General features: G+C 38.4%; 1 protein-coding gene across 1 annotated transcript in view; it reads left to right on the forward strand.

Annotated features, from left to right (window-relative positions):
* CEP120 (centrosomal protein 120) overlaps positions 1-8,250 on the forward strand; it is a 79,011-nt gene extending 70,761 nt beyond the window's left edge. Inside the window, exons 18-19 of the mRNA XM_018571058.1 lie at positions 6,923-7,068; positions 7,937-8,250. Of these exons, the coding sequence (XP_018426560.1) occupies positions 6,923-7,068; positions 7,937-8,171 (381 nt within the window). The 3' untranslated portion in view covers positions 8,172-8,250. The remainder of the gene's footprint in view (positions 1-6,922; positions 7,069-7,936) is intronic.
* Positions 8,251-15,519: the final 7,269 nt, after the last annotated feature.

The following is a 15,519-nucleotide window of genomic DNA, read 5'->3' on the forward strand; positions in this document are numbered from 1 at the left end:
ATATAAATGCCTGTAGTAATAATAATTATTATTACATTTTTGCCACCTGAAATACTTTTAAGTACCACCATAGAAACCAGGTGGCTTTTAATATGGCTTTTTTGTAAATATAAAGCATACAAATTTAGGGTGCATACAGAAGTAAAGCCTAGAACTCTTTGCTTTGCCTACATCCCCAAATGTATTCTTTAACTGTTCATACACCAAATAATCTCCGTTCTATAACCAGAGAAAATACATATGTTGTAAGAGCCATCTCTGTTTTATTTAATATGACTCTGTAGAGATCAGTAGTGATGTGCAAAATGTAGCAACCAGTCATGAATGATCTTTACCTGGTTGCTATAGTAAACTGAAATGTAATTTGTTGCTTCACTTTGCGCATCATTATTGCTCTGGTCACTGTTGTTAAATAAGGCTGTTTATGTGTTATGAGGATGAGATTCACCTCCTGTGAATTGTATCTCCATTCCATCACGTTTTATAAGGACTGAGTATTACAATGTATTGCTAATTACTGTCATATAAACAAATCACTGATTTATAAAAATGTGCAGAGTGATTTGATACCTTGTGTATAGTATATTGCCGGTACTACAACACCTTCTTCTCCATAAGTGAAGGATATCTGTAGATGATAATATTGAACAAATCACAGTCTATGGAAAGTTTGGCTAAGAGTAACTAAAGTTTTATGAAATTTTGTTGATAGTGTGCAGAGCAAGACAACTACATAGTTTAGGATATAGAACAGGGGAGCATAAATGTTCATTATCTTGTGCTGTCTGGACTGTGCCTATCTCTCTTCCTTATTTTTGTAAGGGCAAGTAGAAGACGCAAGTCCAGGTCATTTGTTGTGTAATCAGACAACAAGCTCTTTTGCTGCGTTTGCTCAGCACAGATTTTTCTGTCTGACATCTGGACTTTGCTGCTCCTGTCCCGTGCTTATCCACTCACAATAATTAATTTGATTCATTATTAAGTCATTTAGCCAAACATGGGAAGCAAGGCTTTGTTTAGAAATATATTAGTCGGGGATGTTGGGCTAGGTTGAAAACTGTGTCTTGAAACCATCCAGGCCCTCCTACTGGCTTGTCAGATCTGGGTTATTTTCAGAAAACTTGACTTGAGTTTCTTTAGAGAACATAGAATTATTTTCCCACAGACCTGACTTGGTATGTATGAGTGGGAGAGTGAGCAGTGGCCACTATTTAGTGATTGTTTAGTCTACTGTATGTGTGTTTACCCCTCTTCTCAGGATTTATAGGCAGCCATAGCAAAATAAAGATTGTGCTTGCTTGATTGAGGAGCCGCTTGTCCTTTACACTCACTCGGCTGGCATGTCTGAATTGTGGATTTAACTTCTTTCTTGCTGGTAGGAAAGGAAAACTGCTTTACAGGCAGATCTTTGCTGACACCTGCAGCAAAGAATGCTTATGTGGACTTAAAATTGAACTCTGGTTTTATTGAAAGACAAAAAAAGCTATCTCTTCCAGGTTAATTATATATACTGTACATTGCAATGATTTTAACAGATTTTCTTGTAGATCCTTACCTTCGTTCATTCTGTAGATCCTAAGATAGTCAGTTTTGAGAACATTTAGGGAGTGTCTGCTCCCAAAAACTATAATTAGGCTTTAAAGGTATGCCAGGGTAGACTGGGACCGACTGTCTAACTCAAGCCACAGAAATAGATATGCAGTCACAGACATTGTACCGACAGCCTCAATTTGCACAGCCAGTATGTACTGACAACCTTAATTTCAATTGTCAAACTTCCACTTCCCTTTTACAGCAGTTGCACAGAATGCAGTGTGGCAATTACCCAACTATGCCAACATAGAGCACTGGAGTAGGAGAAAAGGAAGCAACATTTTCACTGAAAGGCTTTTTGTAAGACAATTCCATGCAAAAATCAGTCACAAATCATAAAATGTTTCAATATAGGATTATAATCTTGTCTTGATTTTGTATTGTGATTGTAATGTCTCCCTTATATTGTAAAGCGCTGCGCAAACTGTTGGCGATATATAAATCCTGTATAATAATAATGAGATTAAAAGGCAGGAGGAGATTTGAGTTGGGCTTTTCATATACAGTGCAATAAGCCTGAGAGCCTTGCCAGAGATTCCTGTTATCTCGCCTCAAGCTCTAACCAGACTCTTTATAAAAGCAGTAAGTCAAATACAAAAGCAGGAAGCTGAGAATGTAGTAAAGTTTTGGACACAAGGTGCTTTTGCCATGGTTGAAAATAAAAGAAATGAGATATTGTGTTGCTTTAGGTAAACCATACCTTTCTACAGAAAAAATAACTGGTGTAGCAGTTATAGATTGCATGTTATTCCACTAAACTGGTCTTTTACTCTGAAAAGGATTAGAATCTTTTTGTAGTGTCCAGTTGAGCTGAAAAAAAAAAACAAAAAACCTTAAATCTGCATACAGTATCTGTTTAGTTTCAATTTCTCACTCCACAGAGTTGTGTACATTAAAGGGATTAGGGAGTATTCATGGAAGCGCACGTGTGTAATAAAAATACTTTTGGGAATAGGAGGATTTAGGACCTGTAAATTCACATTGTTTAGGAAAATGCCATATATCACATTGATTAGCAAAATCAGGGTTCTTTAGGTCAGTCATTTCTTTGAACACATATACTATAACGTTTCTTTTCTTCTCCTTTTTTATATTATGCATACATGAAGTGTTCACAATGTATAGCTTTGCACAGCAGCTAGGGAACAAAATTATTCTGCAGTCAACAATCCTTATACCTTTGCCATCAGTAAACTGCTAACAGGCACAAACGTAGACGTAACTATATAACACTGTGGTGGTCTGTTTATGTCAGTGTGAATCTGGTGGGGTAATAAAACTTACTCCATCTTTGTATACCTTTTTCAGTGGTATAGTATGCCTAACATGGCTATATTGTAAATGTAACACAAGGGTAGTATCGTGTTATCCCATTGCATAATCAGTATTTGTGATCTTTTTATAGATTATTTACAACCTTATAACAAATAATATTTTCATGTTTCTCCTTCTATAATTTATCATAGCTTAGTTGGTTATTGCCAAGTGTTAATGCTTATTGCCAGAAATGTGTATCTGTACAGTCAAGGAAATTTCTTACACAGAAATATCCCTCACAACACACACATTATGAAGCTTTGCTATAGATATTTAAGTTAACTGGTTTGTTCAAGTCAAATAGAACAGCTTGTGTACAAAGTGATGTTTCCCTTTCACCAATAGCAAAGTCAGATCAATGAAACATAATGGATTGATATTTTTTTTCAATGATTTTTGGTGCAGTCACATTGACATTATGAGTCCTCTTTCCCTGCCTCAGGTGATGTTCAGGTTCCTAATGGTGCAGAGAACAGTGCTACATATTGATGTAGTGCCATTCTCTGCAGCACTTCTATGTGAGCTCAAGGTGGCTTGCTAATGTACCCTCAGAGGGCTGGTTCTTGACGCCCTGGGCTAAAAGGAAGTGTGTTTATCCTGGAAGAAGACCAGCATTGGATTGCTGAGCAGTAGGTCTGTGTGAGGGACAGTCCTAGAGATGGGGTGCAATGCAGTGAAAGCTGATTTTTTATTTTAAAGCTGAACTCCAGGCAAACCATAAAATACAAAACATATGAGCCGTTTTACCTGCCAAAGGATTTGTATTTTGTCCATCCAATTCTGAGATTGACCCACAGCACAATCCTGTCTAGCAGGAGACTGCACCTGATTTTTCTCTGCTGCAGTTTTATTTTTATATACAGTTCTCCTCCTCGCCTCTACCTAGACTGAAGGAGAAGCAGCACACTAATGAGCTCATCTCTGTCATCCTGCTGTCGCCTCCTATCAGCATGCACTGCAGCACTCCTGATTTGACTGTTGCTTCTTCCTTCTCCTTCTCTGGGCTCTGCTGTACAGACCATACAGTAGACTGCAAAAGGCTGATGCAAAGTCATATTCAGGTACAGTACGTACACTGCTTGCATTCATAATAATATATTTCATGATGTATTGGTATTTACAGACCTGCACTAAACGGTGTTATTTATATCTGCCTGAAGTTCAGCTTTAACCAGGGCAGGATACTGAGCATTTCCTTTTTTTGTAAGCGGAAGTTGGGCTTTAATATAAAATATTATATGTGTTCGTTTTTATATAAGCTTTCAATATGCTTTGTTTTGGGGTTTTGTTTTTTTTTTAGAAGAAAACATTCTTCTTTGAACAACTCTTTAAGAGTCCTTTTGTATCTTGTAAATTTGTACAGTGCTTCGGTAGGTTTGCCGCTAGATTTCCGAAATTTCAACACTCCATGCAAACTATCTAGCACCCATCCAGTGTTGAAAATGTGATGGAAGCAGAGAGTGCATGGCATCCTACTGTATGAGTGCTCCAGATAAAGCGGCCCTATCAGCATCTCCCTGAGAGCCAGATAACACTTTATCTTGCTGCTATTCCACATATCCTGTGCTTCATGCTGCTGTTTAGTTTACTTACAGTAACATGAGTGGGGAAGTTGTTTTAGATGTAAAACACTGTGATGGTAAACAAGGACCTAATATTAGGCAGCAGTTTTATTTCTCTCCAAGCTGTGTCATACTATTACATTTTGTATATGATCACCATCATAAAGCTGTATATGCAGAGTGCTGTGTAGGAACTATCATTGACATTTTTCATTAAGTGTAGAGCAATGCATGAAATATGGGAACTACATTTGAGTTTGGTGAAGTTTATATTATTTTATATTATTGTATATTAAATATAACTGTGTTTACCAGCCTTTTTTTACTCCCTAATAATAATTTGTTACTGATCTGTTCAGTCCACACAGCAAACTGCATTGCTTAGCAATAATTTCTGTATTTTTAATTCATATTATATTGTGTGTGATTATTTCAATTATTAGATTTGACATACTTAGACAGAAATGTAAAATAAATGAATGCTTTGCATTTTCTACTCATGAGTTTGTTTTAACTTTAATCATGTCTTGTTATTTACATTAGTTTAATTGTCGCTCAGCCTTCATAAAACGGTTCACTTCATTCTCACTGCTTATTAATTTAAAGACGTCTGACAATGCCTAAAAGTGCCCCATAGTAAATAGTCATGTTTTACACATGCAGCTACAGTTGGTTCGTATATTAATGTATTAATGACTCAGTCAGCCTGCCAAAACACAATGTATATAAAGCAATAATTAATTTTCAGTTGCAGCTTATATGAGTGAAAGATTGATGATATCAAGTGGAGCCAGACATAGTTCAGAGAGTCACTAGGCACGATCCCATAACACAGCAAATGCAAGCTATCACAGCACCCCTGTTACTCTCCCTAATGTCTTCAATGTTAATACCGAACTTCTGAGTCGTAGCCGGGGTATTTGAGACCGGCTGATTTGTGGAATTTAACAGTGTACTTAATGGCCTGTAAGAATTACACGTTCCCCCACTCCACATTATCTCTGTACCAGTTTGACTGGGATTTACATTGCTATGACATAGCGTAGTTAGTGGAAAGGTTTCTCTTGGGGTTTCAAGTTCACTTCATAGGCATGAAATATTATATTGGCTTAATAAATAACAGTGGACACTTTTAATAACCTGGCAAATTGCTCAAGAAAGTTTTCATGGTAAAATTCTGTTTGACTGCAAAGGAAATGACAGATTCATTACTGGTTACTTGTATTACACTGGTAAATCGCAGTTCTCATAAACGGCATACATGTCTTGAAATAATCACGTATAATATATAATCCTTTTTTTACATATGATAATTGGATGTGTTCATAGTTGGCTTCTCTATGCTTTCGAATACTCTTAACTGTAGAGGGACATGAGAGGTTTTTCTGAGTACGGATCAAGGTATGAGCTTAGCATTTATGTGAGACTTCTTCTGAAATTGTTCAAGATTGTGATATCTAAGAAGATGTGTAAATGCCTATATGAAATAAAGTTTCTGTATCTGAATAATAGGTGTACAGTTTGAGCAGTTTGAACTTCTTGTTAGTTTGCCTGCCGGAGTTTAGTTTCCAATAAATGTATAAAGTGCAAAAAAGGACACATTTCAAAAGCAGGCATTTATTTTGAGGTGTGAGAGCTCACCAATAATGCATCATGTGAAAATGTATTTTGCAGTCTTCAAAATGTTAGTATTTTATAGTGTTGTTATTGTTATTATTAGCAGTAGCAGGAGTAGTATTTATTTTTACTATTTTCTTTACTTGTAGCATGCTATATGAGCATTCATAAATTCTAGTTTCATAAAGTTTTAATGACTGCTTATTTTTTTTTCTTTTATTCTTTATGAAGGCTTATTCACTGGGGGAGGAAAGATAATACAGTTTTTAGATGTTCAGTCTTAACTTTCCTATTATAACATCTCGGCACAAACACAAAATGAGTTGAAGTTCAAAAAAAATCATAGCAGTGAAATGTTTTCAGCCTCATTAACATAGTACTAGTGTAGTGTATACAATATAGGTATTAAAGGTGTGTCGGTGTAAATCATCATGTATATTTGTAACGCTCACCAAGCTTATGGAAGAAAAATATTTTATTTTTTATTCCAACCGATAAAAAATAATATGACTACTTCAACACATTTCCCCAACACATTATTTTTACTTTCTAGAGAAACTTACATTAAGTTCTGTTGACATATTTCGTCCAATTAAACCAGGGATGTCCAAACTCCGGCCCTCCAGCTGTGGTGAAACTACAAATTCCATGATGCATCTCTCTGCGGGAGTCATGTCTGTGGCTGTGAGAATCTTGCAATGCCTCATGGGATTTGTAGTTCCACCACAGCTGGAGGGCCGGAGTTTGGACATCCCTGAATTAAACCAACTATTCTCATATTTCTAAAATGGGGATTTAAACATTCTTGTTAATTTTACTTTTGTTTGTTCTAGCGGGAGCAAGAGAATGCTATGGCACGTCTAAAGAAACAGCAGGAAGAACTGGAGCAAATGAGACTGCGTTATCTGGCAGCAGAAGAGAAGGACATAGTGAAGAATGAACGCCTGGAGCTAGAGGAGATCAAGAATGAACTAAATAGGTACTTTCAGCTGTTTCATTGACCTCACGTTACCTACCTAGGAGTGCACCCATCCCACAACTGAGCTCATCCTGTATGTTCCCACCCTGTGCAGAACAGCCAAGAGGTGCGCCTTACTTCCCAGACATGCCCTTCTATGCGCACTTCAACTAGAAGAATGAAAAAGGGTTAGACGCTGTCAAGTTTTGATTGCGGTCTATGTCCTCACTGGGAAGATTTATCACTCTATTTGTTCTGGTGACCATTGTCACCATGACAGAAAGTAAGGAAAAACACCAAATGTGTCCTAAGGACATGAGAGGGTAGGTCTTCCGATAGGTACACATGTTCTGGTAACAACTGTATGAGAGGGGAATTCCCGTCACTATAGGAAGATTTACTCTCACTTGTGTGTATCTTGGATAGGAAATAAATGAGATCTAAAAAAAAAATGACCCGACAGGGTTTTAAACCCTTCCTGTGCTATTCAAAATGTAAAAAAAGTTTTAGCTATGCATACTTTATTTTCCTAACACTTAAGCTAACACCTAAAGGAGCTCTTAACATTTAAATCTGTACCTACAACATTCCCGCCTATTTTGATGCATTGAGGCACTAAGATCTCTGCGGTAAAAGAAACTGATTTGAGGAAAAGTTCATCAAGTGTCCTTTTTTTTGATCTGTGGAAAACTTTGAACTGTAGACAACTGAACTGAATTGCCTTGGCATCAGCGCTTTAAAAATAACACAATATTTTGTTATACACCAATGCTGGAGATATAGTGGGTGCAATTCATCCATTAATTGTGGAATCAACATGAAAACCATACATCTTGAATTGAATGTTGGTAGTGCTTTGTAAGATGTCCTATCATAAATTTCTTGTTAGGTTAAGACTACATGATGACAGAAAGCATGCCCCTGATGCTGGAAATACTGCTGATGGAAGAATGGCTAGTTCAGGGTCCCAACAGCAGGATGAAGGTTTGGATGACTTCCTATCTCGGCTAATTGAAGAGAGGGACACCTTGTTAAGGACTGGAGTGTATACTCATGAAGACAGAATCATTAGTGAACTGGATCGTCAGATCAGAGAAACAATGGCAAAAAGGAAAATTAGATAGTGCTTGTTTCTTCACTTGACCGTGTGATATTATGTATGATATTGGTCACTAATAATACTGTACATAGACTCTGCAGTGGTATTCAATTGTTTTGGCATGTGAAGAACGTTTGTAATATTTTTTTATTTAAGTTTTGAAGTAAATAGCTCTTTATTTATAAAATTGATATGATCTTTTTTTCCGTACATTTTGCATTTTTTGTTCAGCTTTTCTTTTTTTTTTTTTATAAATGTAGGAACTGAAAGAATTACATAAAGCTGTGCCTTAAAAAGTGTATATTGTGTCTTCTATATTTTCTTAACCATTCCTTATTAAATTTTTATGCAAAATTATATGATAATTTGAGTGTTTTATGGATCCGAACTGAGAGGAATAGATCAGTAGTACAAATATAACTTTAAAAAAAAGAAAAGAATGTTATGTCCAGCCAAACTATTTTTTTTTTTCTTTTGCTAAACATGTTTTCCCCGGTCCTAGCCTTCCCCTACTCTACAAAAAAGAAAATATTTGTGTCTGTGTTGTTGGAGATCTACCATCACTTCCTATCTAGTTTCTAACCCTAACCTCTCTATCCAGGAAAAGAAAAAAAGTTTCAGCTGGAGAAATGTTTTAGTGGCTGCCATACACAATAGAGGGTGCCCTGAAAATGGCTCAATCTCTGATATCTAATGTTTGTGGAACCTCAAGCACTTGAAACTTAGGGCTGCAACCACCTAATCGATAATCCATGAGGATAGTTGTCAACTATTTTCATTATCGATTTAGGTGGTTGGATCCCCTACCTCTCTCCTCCATGCTGGGAGGTGGGCAGGTGCAATAGCCAGCCTGCTATTGACTTTTGCAATTTGAAATGGGCAATCGCAGGCTGGCTATTTCACCAGCCCACTACCTGCTGTATTTACATTCAGCTGCCGTCTGCGGAATCTTGCTACTGGCAGCTGTTATTCCCTGGCTGAAGCTAGTCAAGCACCATGAACTTACAATACAATTATTAAAATAAAAATTATAAGAAGGTGGGAAAAAAGTTTTTTGGTTTGGGCCTTACAAATTCTGCTGCGGAAGGTGCGTTGCAGTGCCATTCATTTCAATGGCACCCCAAACACATCTCCCACCCACACTGTGATCGCCCGCACTGGAAAACATGGAACCGCGATGGCGTGCGCTCCAGTGCAATGCAATTGCAAAAATTGTGCATGCAGTTTTATTCTGAAGTAAACTTTGTAACACTGCATATGTGTATTATTTTTTAATTAAGGATGTTTTTTTTTTTTTTTTAATCCAATTAATAGAAAACTAATCAATTTATGAAAATAATCATTAGTTAAAGCCCTACTTGAAACAGTGGATCACATCTCTGGCCTTTAATACTTTAAATTGTGGGTTGTATTGCCTTTCAATTTGCAGTTGAATGCTATAAAATCTTCCCTGGTCAAGAGAAACTGTCTTATTTCACATATATCCTGGGCAGCCTGTATCTGTGTGCAGGTTGTAATTTTATAACTGAGATTATTATAATAGACATTATTTGCACATTTGTCATTTAAGCGTTGTGACTGAATGCTGGCTTTCCTGATCTGCATACATACTTCTTGAAGCCAGGCAAGAAAAGTCAACAATCGCATTGCAGATTTTTAAAAAAACAAAACAAATGCTGATGTCACTACTGGCTCTTGTTTTGTTGCAACATTATTATATTAACTTTAAAATTCATAATAATAAATAGACCTTGCAACAAAGGTCTGTGCCATCACCCTTTGCAGATTTTTTTGTAAGGTCAGTTTAGAACAACTTATTGTTGATTTATCTTGGAGTACATCACACTATAGTTGTATTGTAATGTAGATCTTTTTAAAATAGGAATATTTCAACATGTGACCAAGCCAACGCTTCCCCACACACTGTTTAAGGCCTGCCCAATCTCACGTCTTAAAAGGGAATTTGGTAATTCAGAAAAAGAAGTGAAGTTTGGCCTCCAAACTGGGTATTAAAGCCCTGGCAAAACCTAGTCCATGTTTAAATTCCGTGTGAAGCACTTTAATACTGAAGTCTGTGTCCTTTGCTGGATCCATTTCCAGTTGCAGTAATCCTGTGCCGGAGGTCACCTCACGTGGACGTCATCATCCCGGTCCATCTTCTAGATTCTGAGGGGACCACGCCACTGGACAGCCAGTAGCAAGTGTTTACATCATGCAGGACCAAGAAGGACCAGCCTCTGTGCATGAAAGAAGAGAGATATTGAAACAAAAACAAATGATATCTGTATTTTTAACTTTTATGTTTCAGACAAGTGTGATCCTTTTTATATGGATATGATTAAGCCCCATCCTGAAAAAGTAGAATACTGCGAAACACGTCGACTTTGGGCCGTATATCAGTGATTTCTTTTTGAGGATACTCTGTTATATACATATGATTACATGACTGGTTTTACTGTGATTTAAACATGATACAGTAATACCTTGGTTTACGAGCATAATTTGTTCCGGAAGCTTGTAATCCAAAGCGCTTGTATATCAAAGCGAATTTCATAGATACATAGTTGCATAGTATTTGAGGTTGAATAAAGACATATGTCCATCAAGTCCAACCCATTGTGTGTGTGTGTGGGTGTAAAGATCCTCGCGTCATCTCGTTTTTAGGAGTACTTGTACCCCTGTATATTACCGTTTCTCAGGAAATCGTCCAAAAGCCTCTTGAATGATTCCAGACTATTAGCTGAAATCACTGCTTGCGGCAGTGAGTTCCAGACCCTAACCGCGCGAACTGAGAAGAATCCCCTACGCCCCTTGTGTTTGAATTTTTTTTCTACCAGTTTTAGGTGGTGTCCTCTAGTCTTTGTTACGGAATTTATCGTGAAGAGTTTATTGCTAATGTTGCTATGACTATGGAACATTTTGTATGTGAAAATCATGTCCCCCCTTAATCTCCTAATTTCACTTTGTGAAACCTTAACAAGGAATCTATCCAATGACGCTTGCTTTTGCCTCCTTTTGAGGACTTAGCGGAAATGTGACATTACATTGTCGTTAAGCAGATTCATCGCTCGCACTGCTACAGCCTTATTCGGGTGGTGCTTTTCTACAAAATTTTGCACTGTTTCCCACATTTTACACATCTCTCTAATCTTATTTGAAGTGAGGGATTCCTCTGCATTATTCTCCTCCTCTACAGATGAGATCTCCATTACCTCTTGCTGTTGCTCGCAATGCAGATGCATCAGTTCGTCAGTGGTCAGCTCCTGGCCATGTTCCTCCACCAGCTCTTGAATGTCGTTCTCATTCACCTCCAGTCCCATGGTTTTCCCCAAGGACACAATTTCATTGAAAACTGGCGACTCCTGTTCATGAGCAGTCCCCTCCTAAACCATGTACAAAAACGCAATCAGGCCTTAGTTTTCTCCAAGCAAAATTGAGGGTTCTCTTGGTGACCCCATCCCAGGCTTTATCTATGATCTTGAGGCAGTTCACGATGTGAAAATGATTTTTCCTAAACTCTCGGAGGGTAAGGTTTGTTCCTTCGGTCACCTCGAAGCATTGCTGAAATAGTGCTTTGTTGTAAAGCTTTTTAAAGTTGGAAATTACTTGTTGATCTATTGGCTGGAGGATTGGAGTGGTGTTGGGAGAAAGGAACTTAACCCTAATGAACTTGAATTCTTCCAGTAAGTCGTCCTCAAGGCCTGGAGGATGAGCAGGAGCATTATCCATAACCAGCAATATTTTGAGTGGCAGATTACTTTCTAAAAGGTATTTCTTCACTGCAGGTCCAAAGACCTAATTGATCCACTCAACGAACAAGATACGAATGACCCAAGCCTTGCTGTTGGACCTCTACATAACATTTAACTGGCTGTACTGCACCTTACATTTCTTGAAGGCTTGTGGATTCTCGGAATGATACACGAGCAGGGGCTTGACTTTGAAATCCCCACCTGCATTAGCACGAAACAGGCTTGTGACCAGGCATTGCATTCTCTTCTTCTGCAATGTAGGTCCTCTTTGGCATCTTTTTCAAAAAAAGCCCCGTTTCATCGCAGTTAAAAACTTGCTCCACCGGGTAACCCTCGGAAACCATGAGCTTCTGGAACTCGGTAGCAAATGACTCAGCTGCCTTAGTGTCTGAACTCGCAGCCTCTTCGTGCCTCACTACACTATGGATGCCACTTCTCCTCTTAAAATGATCAAACCATCCCCTACTTGCCTTGAAGAGTTCTTCATTTTCTGTCGACGTACTTGGACCTGGCAGTTTACTTATGGGGTTGGTGTACAAGGCCTTTGCCTTCTCACAGATAATGTTCTCACTCACAGTATCACCGGCTAGTTGCTTCTCATTTATCCAAACCAGAAGCAACTTTTCTACATCTTCCAGAACAGGTGGCCGTTGCTTTTCATATTCTTGTGACTCCTTTTTCTGCAACTACCCCCCTTATTTCTTCTTTAATATTGTGCTAATGGTCGACTCAGAGTTCTTATAAAATCTTGCAATTTCGGTCACTTGTATACCTCATTCGTACCTTCAATCATTTCCTTCTTAACTGCCACCGTAATCATCTCCTTCTTACCACCTTTCTTTTCAGCCTTTTTCGGCTTGGGGGCCATTGTACAATATACAGTCGCACAGAAAGTTGACTGAGATGATCGCCCACAATCCCTGTGATTGGCGTCACGCCCTGCTCATATTGCAAGACATCGCTCGTATATCAAGGCAAAATTTTTCAGAAATGTTTGCTTGTCTTGCGGAACACTCGCAAACCAAGGTATTACTGTATATTAATAAAATTGTTTTCATTATATTTTATCAAAATCTTTTTTCCTCAACACTGCATTTAAAGCCCCATTTTCCTATTCAAGAATGTATATTGCTAAAACATGTTTGGTGTTTTCTTGTTTTTTAAGTGGATAGATAAATCACTATCTTCATTGTGCTTTACTACCATTCTCCAGCCATTTGGTGGACAAACTGCCTTCAGCTAGAACCAAACATTTTAAATTTTCAAGCATTAGACTAGACATAATGCCTGCTGCTTTTTTTCTGCAACCCAGTCCTTGTGTGTTTTTTGTGCCTTGGAGGGATTGTTTGGTTTTGTTGTTGCCTCGGAGGAATGGATTTTTAGTCACAACTCTTCCATGAAGATCACTTTTGATAAAACCTCTCCAGGCTTTAGAAGTGCTTATTGGGGCCCTATGGTTGCCACCAGTTCTAAGCTGATAGCGGGGCTGGACATTGGACAATTTGAATGGAAGTAAGCTTGATGTATATATTGTCTGCCATAAATGACCACTGTGTTCCCAGACCTTGTTATTACCTATTCGCGCTCCTGCACAAGAGACAGGAACAGTTTGTCTTGTTTCTGTGCTCACTTTTATGATGGTGTGACATCTGAAGGTTGAACCACCACATTTACCACAACCTACATAGTATGTAATTGATCATTAGCACCCATTTGCAATACTTGCTTAATCTGGCTTTTTTTTTTTTAAACGTCTTTAAACCCCAGAAAAAACTCTGCTGTCATGTGATCATGGTGCCTTTTTTGGTAGCAGTGATTGAAAATTCCTCTGTGCTCTATGCTGATTATTGAGATGTTATACTAGAAAACTTTAGGGCCCTGTGAAGACTCTACTAATGACCCTATGATGGACTCTTCTGATAGCTAATGTAGATCTTCCACTTCACTAGGAAGCAACATGGACACTACAAAGCAGAAGGAAAAAGACGTGGCACCTGGCCTGTCATGTGACCGCAGTTTTAGGTACTGAATTGGGTCTTTTAGGTAGATTTCTAAAAATAAAAGAAATAGAATGGGTACAGGAGGACATTAAAATATTGTATTGCTTCACTTAAAAAAACAAATACTAAGACAAATATTTTAGTGAACGATCTAAATATTTACATGACAGGGGACTTGCTCAAATGGTAGCTCTAGTGTACAATGCAAAAAGATCAAAAAAGATGAAATAAGCGCACAACTGGCTACTGGTCACTATGTAAAATCGGGCTGAAATGTGTGGTGTGCGAGCTCAACAAGCGTTCGGAGCGCTACTACCTTAAATTACATTCTTAATTTAAGGTTGGTGCGCTCCTAACGGTTGTTGTTTCATATCTAGTGTAGAATGCAGTCTCTTTTAACGAGTACTGATTCCATGTTTATTTCAGACAGCAGAAAACAGCTTTGCTTCAGCAAAGAAACAACAAAACAAAGTCTTACTTCATAGCAGAGTCCATACAGCAGGCTTTCACTCAGCATAAAACAACACACATTTCTTTACACACAACAAAGTTTACAATTCCTTTCTCAGCCCCTTCCTGTGAGGCTTTTCAGTTCTTTTAATGAGCTAGGTTTCCTGGTAGGTTGACTAGGGTTGCCAGGCTGTGGTTTCTTCCGCAGCCTGAACTCCGCGTTTAACAGAGGAATTTTATGATCAGCTTCTTAAAGTGACACTAAGCTCGAGTTACATCTTAAAAATGCATTCACGTACCTTAACTATTAACAATACTGTACCTTTTTGTGCATCACTCAGCTGTAGATCCTCTCTGAATTTGTGCTAACATTGTCCTTCCTTCTGGAGGGTGGCTACTTTTGTTCCCAATGGTCCCTGAGTGTGTTGTAAAGTAGTCACCGCTGCATGCTCACTACCGTGATAGGTTACAATCTCATGTTTAGTTTTACTAATTTGTATTGAGATTGTAGTCCATCACGGAGGAAGCTTGGAATTGTGGCAACTGAATGTCAGTTTAAAGAGAGACTGACCAATTTTACATGACCACCGCAATCCATATTCTGGATTACAAATATCTTCCACCCACCACCCTGTCTGCCATTTTAGCCCAGACTCTGTCACATACTCCTACACCACCCGCCCCTTCCCTTACCTCGATGCCAGCCATGAAGTCAGACACTTTCCCATAGGAAACAGTGGGTATTGGAGAGAGCTTCTGCATAACTGTGAAGTTTCCCTTTCTTGATCAGCTTCTTAAAGGGAAACTGACCTATTTTCCTCACCTGGCTTCCATGGAGCCCATGACTCCCAATCTGCATTCTGAGCTACAGATATCCCCCATCCAACCCTCCTGTCTGCCATTTTAGCCCAGATTCATCCTTGTTCCTCCCCCTTAGGTTGAACACTTTTCCCTAGATGACAGTGGGCCCTGGAGAGGGCATACACTTTACTGTGAAGTTTTCCAACTCTGTGCTCCATGGTAAAGGAGACATTTTGTAACACAAGCAACCATGGCATTACATGGGTATTTTTCTCTCCACTTGAGTGGAGAGTGATCCGTAACAAGGCAGACCAGGTTGGCCAGGCTGTAGTCCTACCTATCCTTCTGCATTCAAATTTTCAGGCCCAAC

Source organism: Nanorana parkeri, unplaced genomic scaffold, assembly GCF_000935625.1.
Source record: "Nanorana parkeri isolate BGI_ZX_2015 unplaced genomic scaffold, ASM93562v1 scaffold40, whole genome shotgun sequence".
Taxonomy (NCBI): domain Eukaryota; kingdom Metazoa; phylum Chordata; class Amphibia; order Anura; family Dicroglossidae; genus Nanorana; species Nanorana parkeri.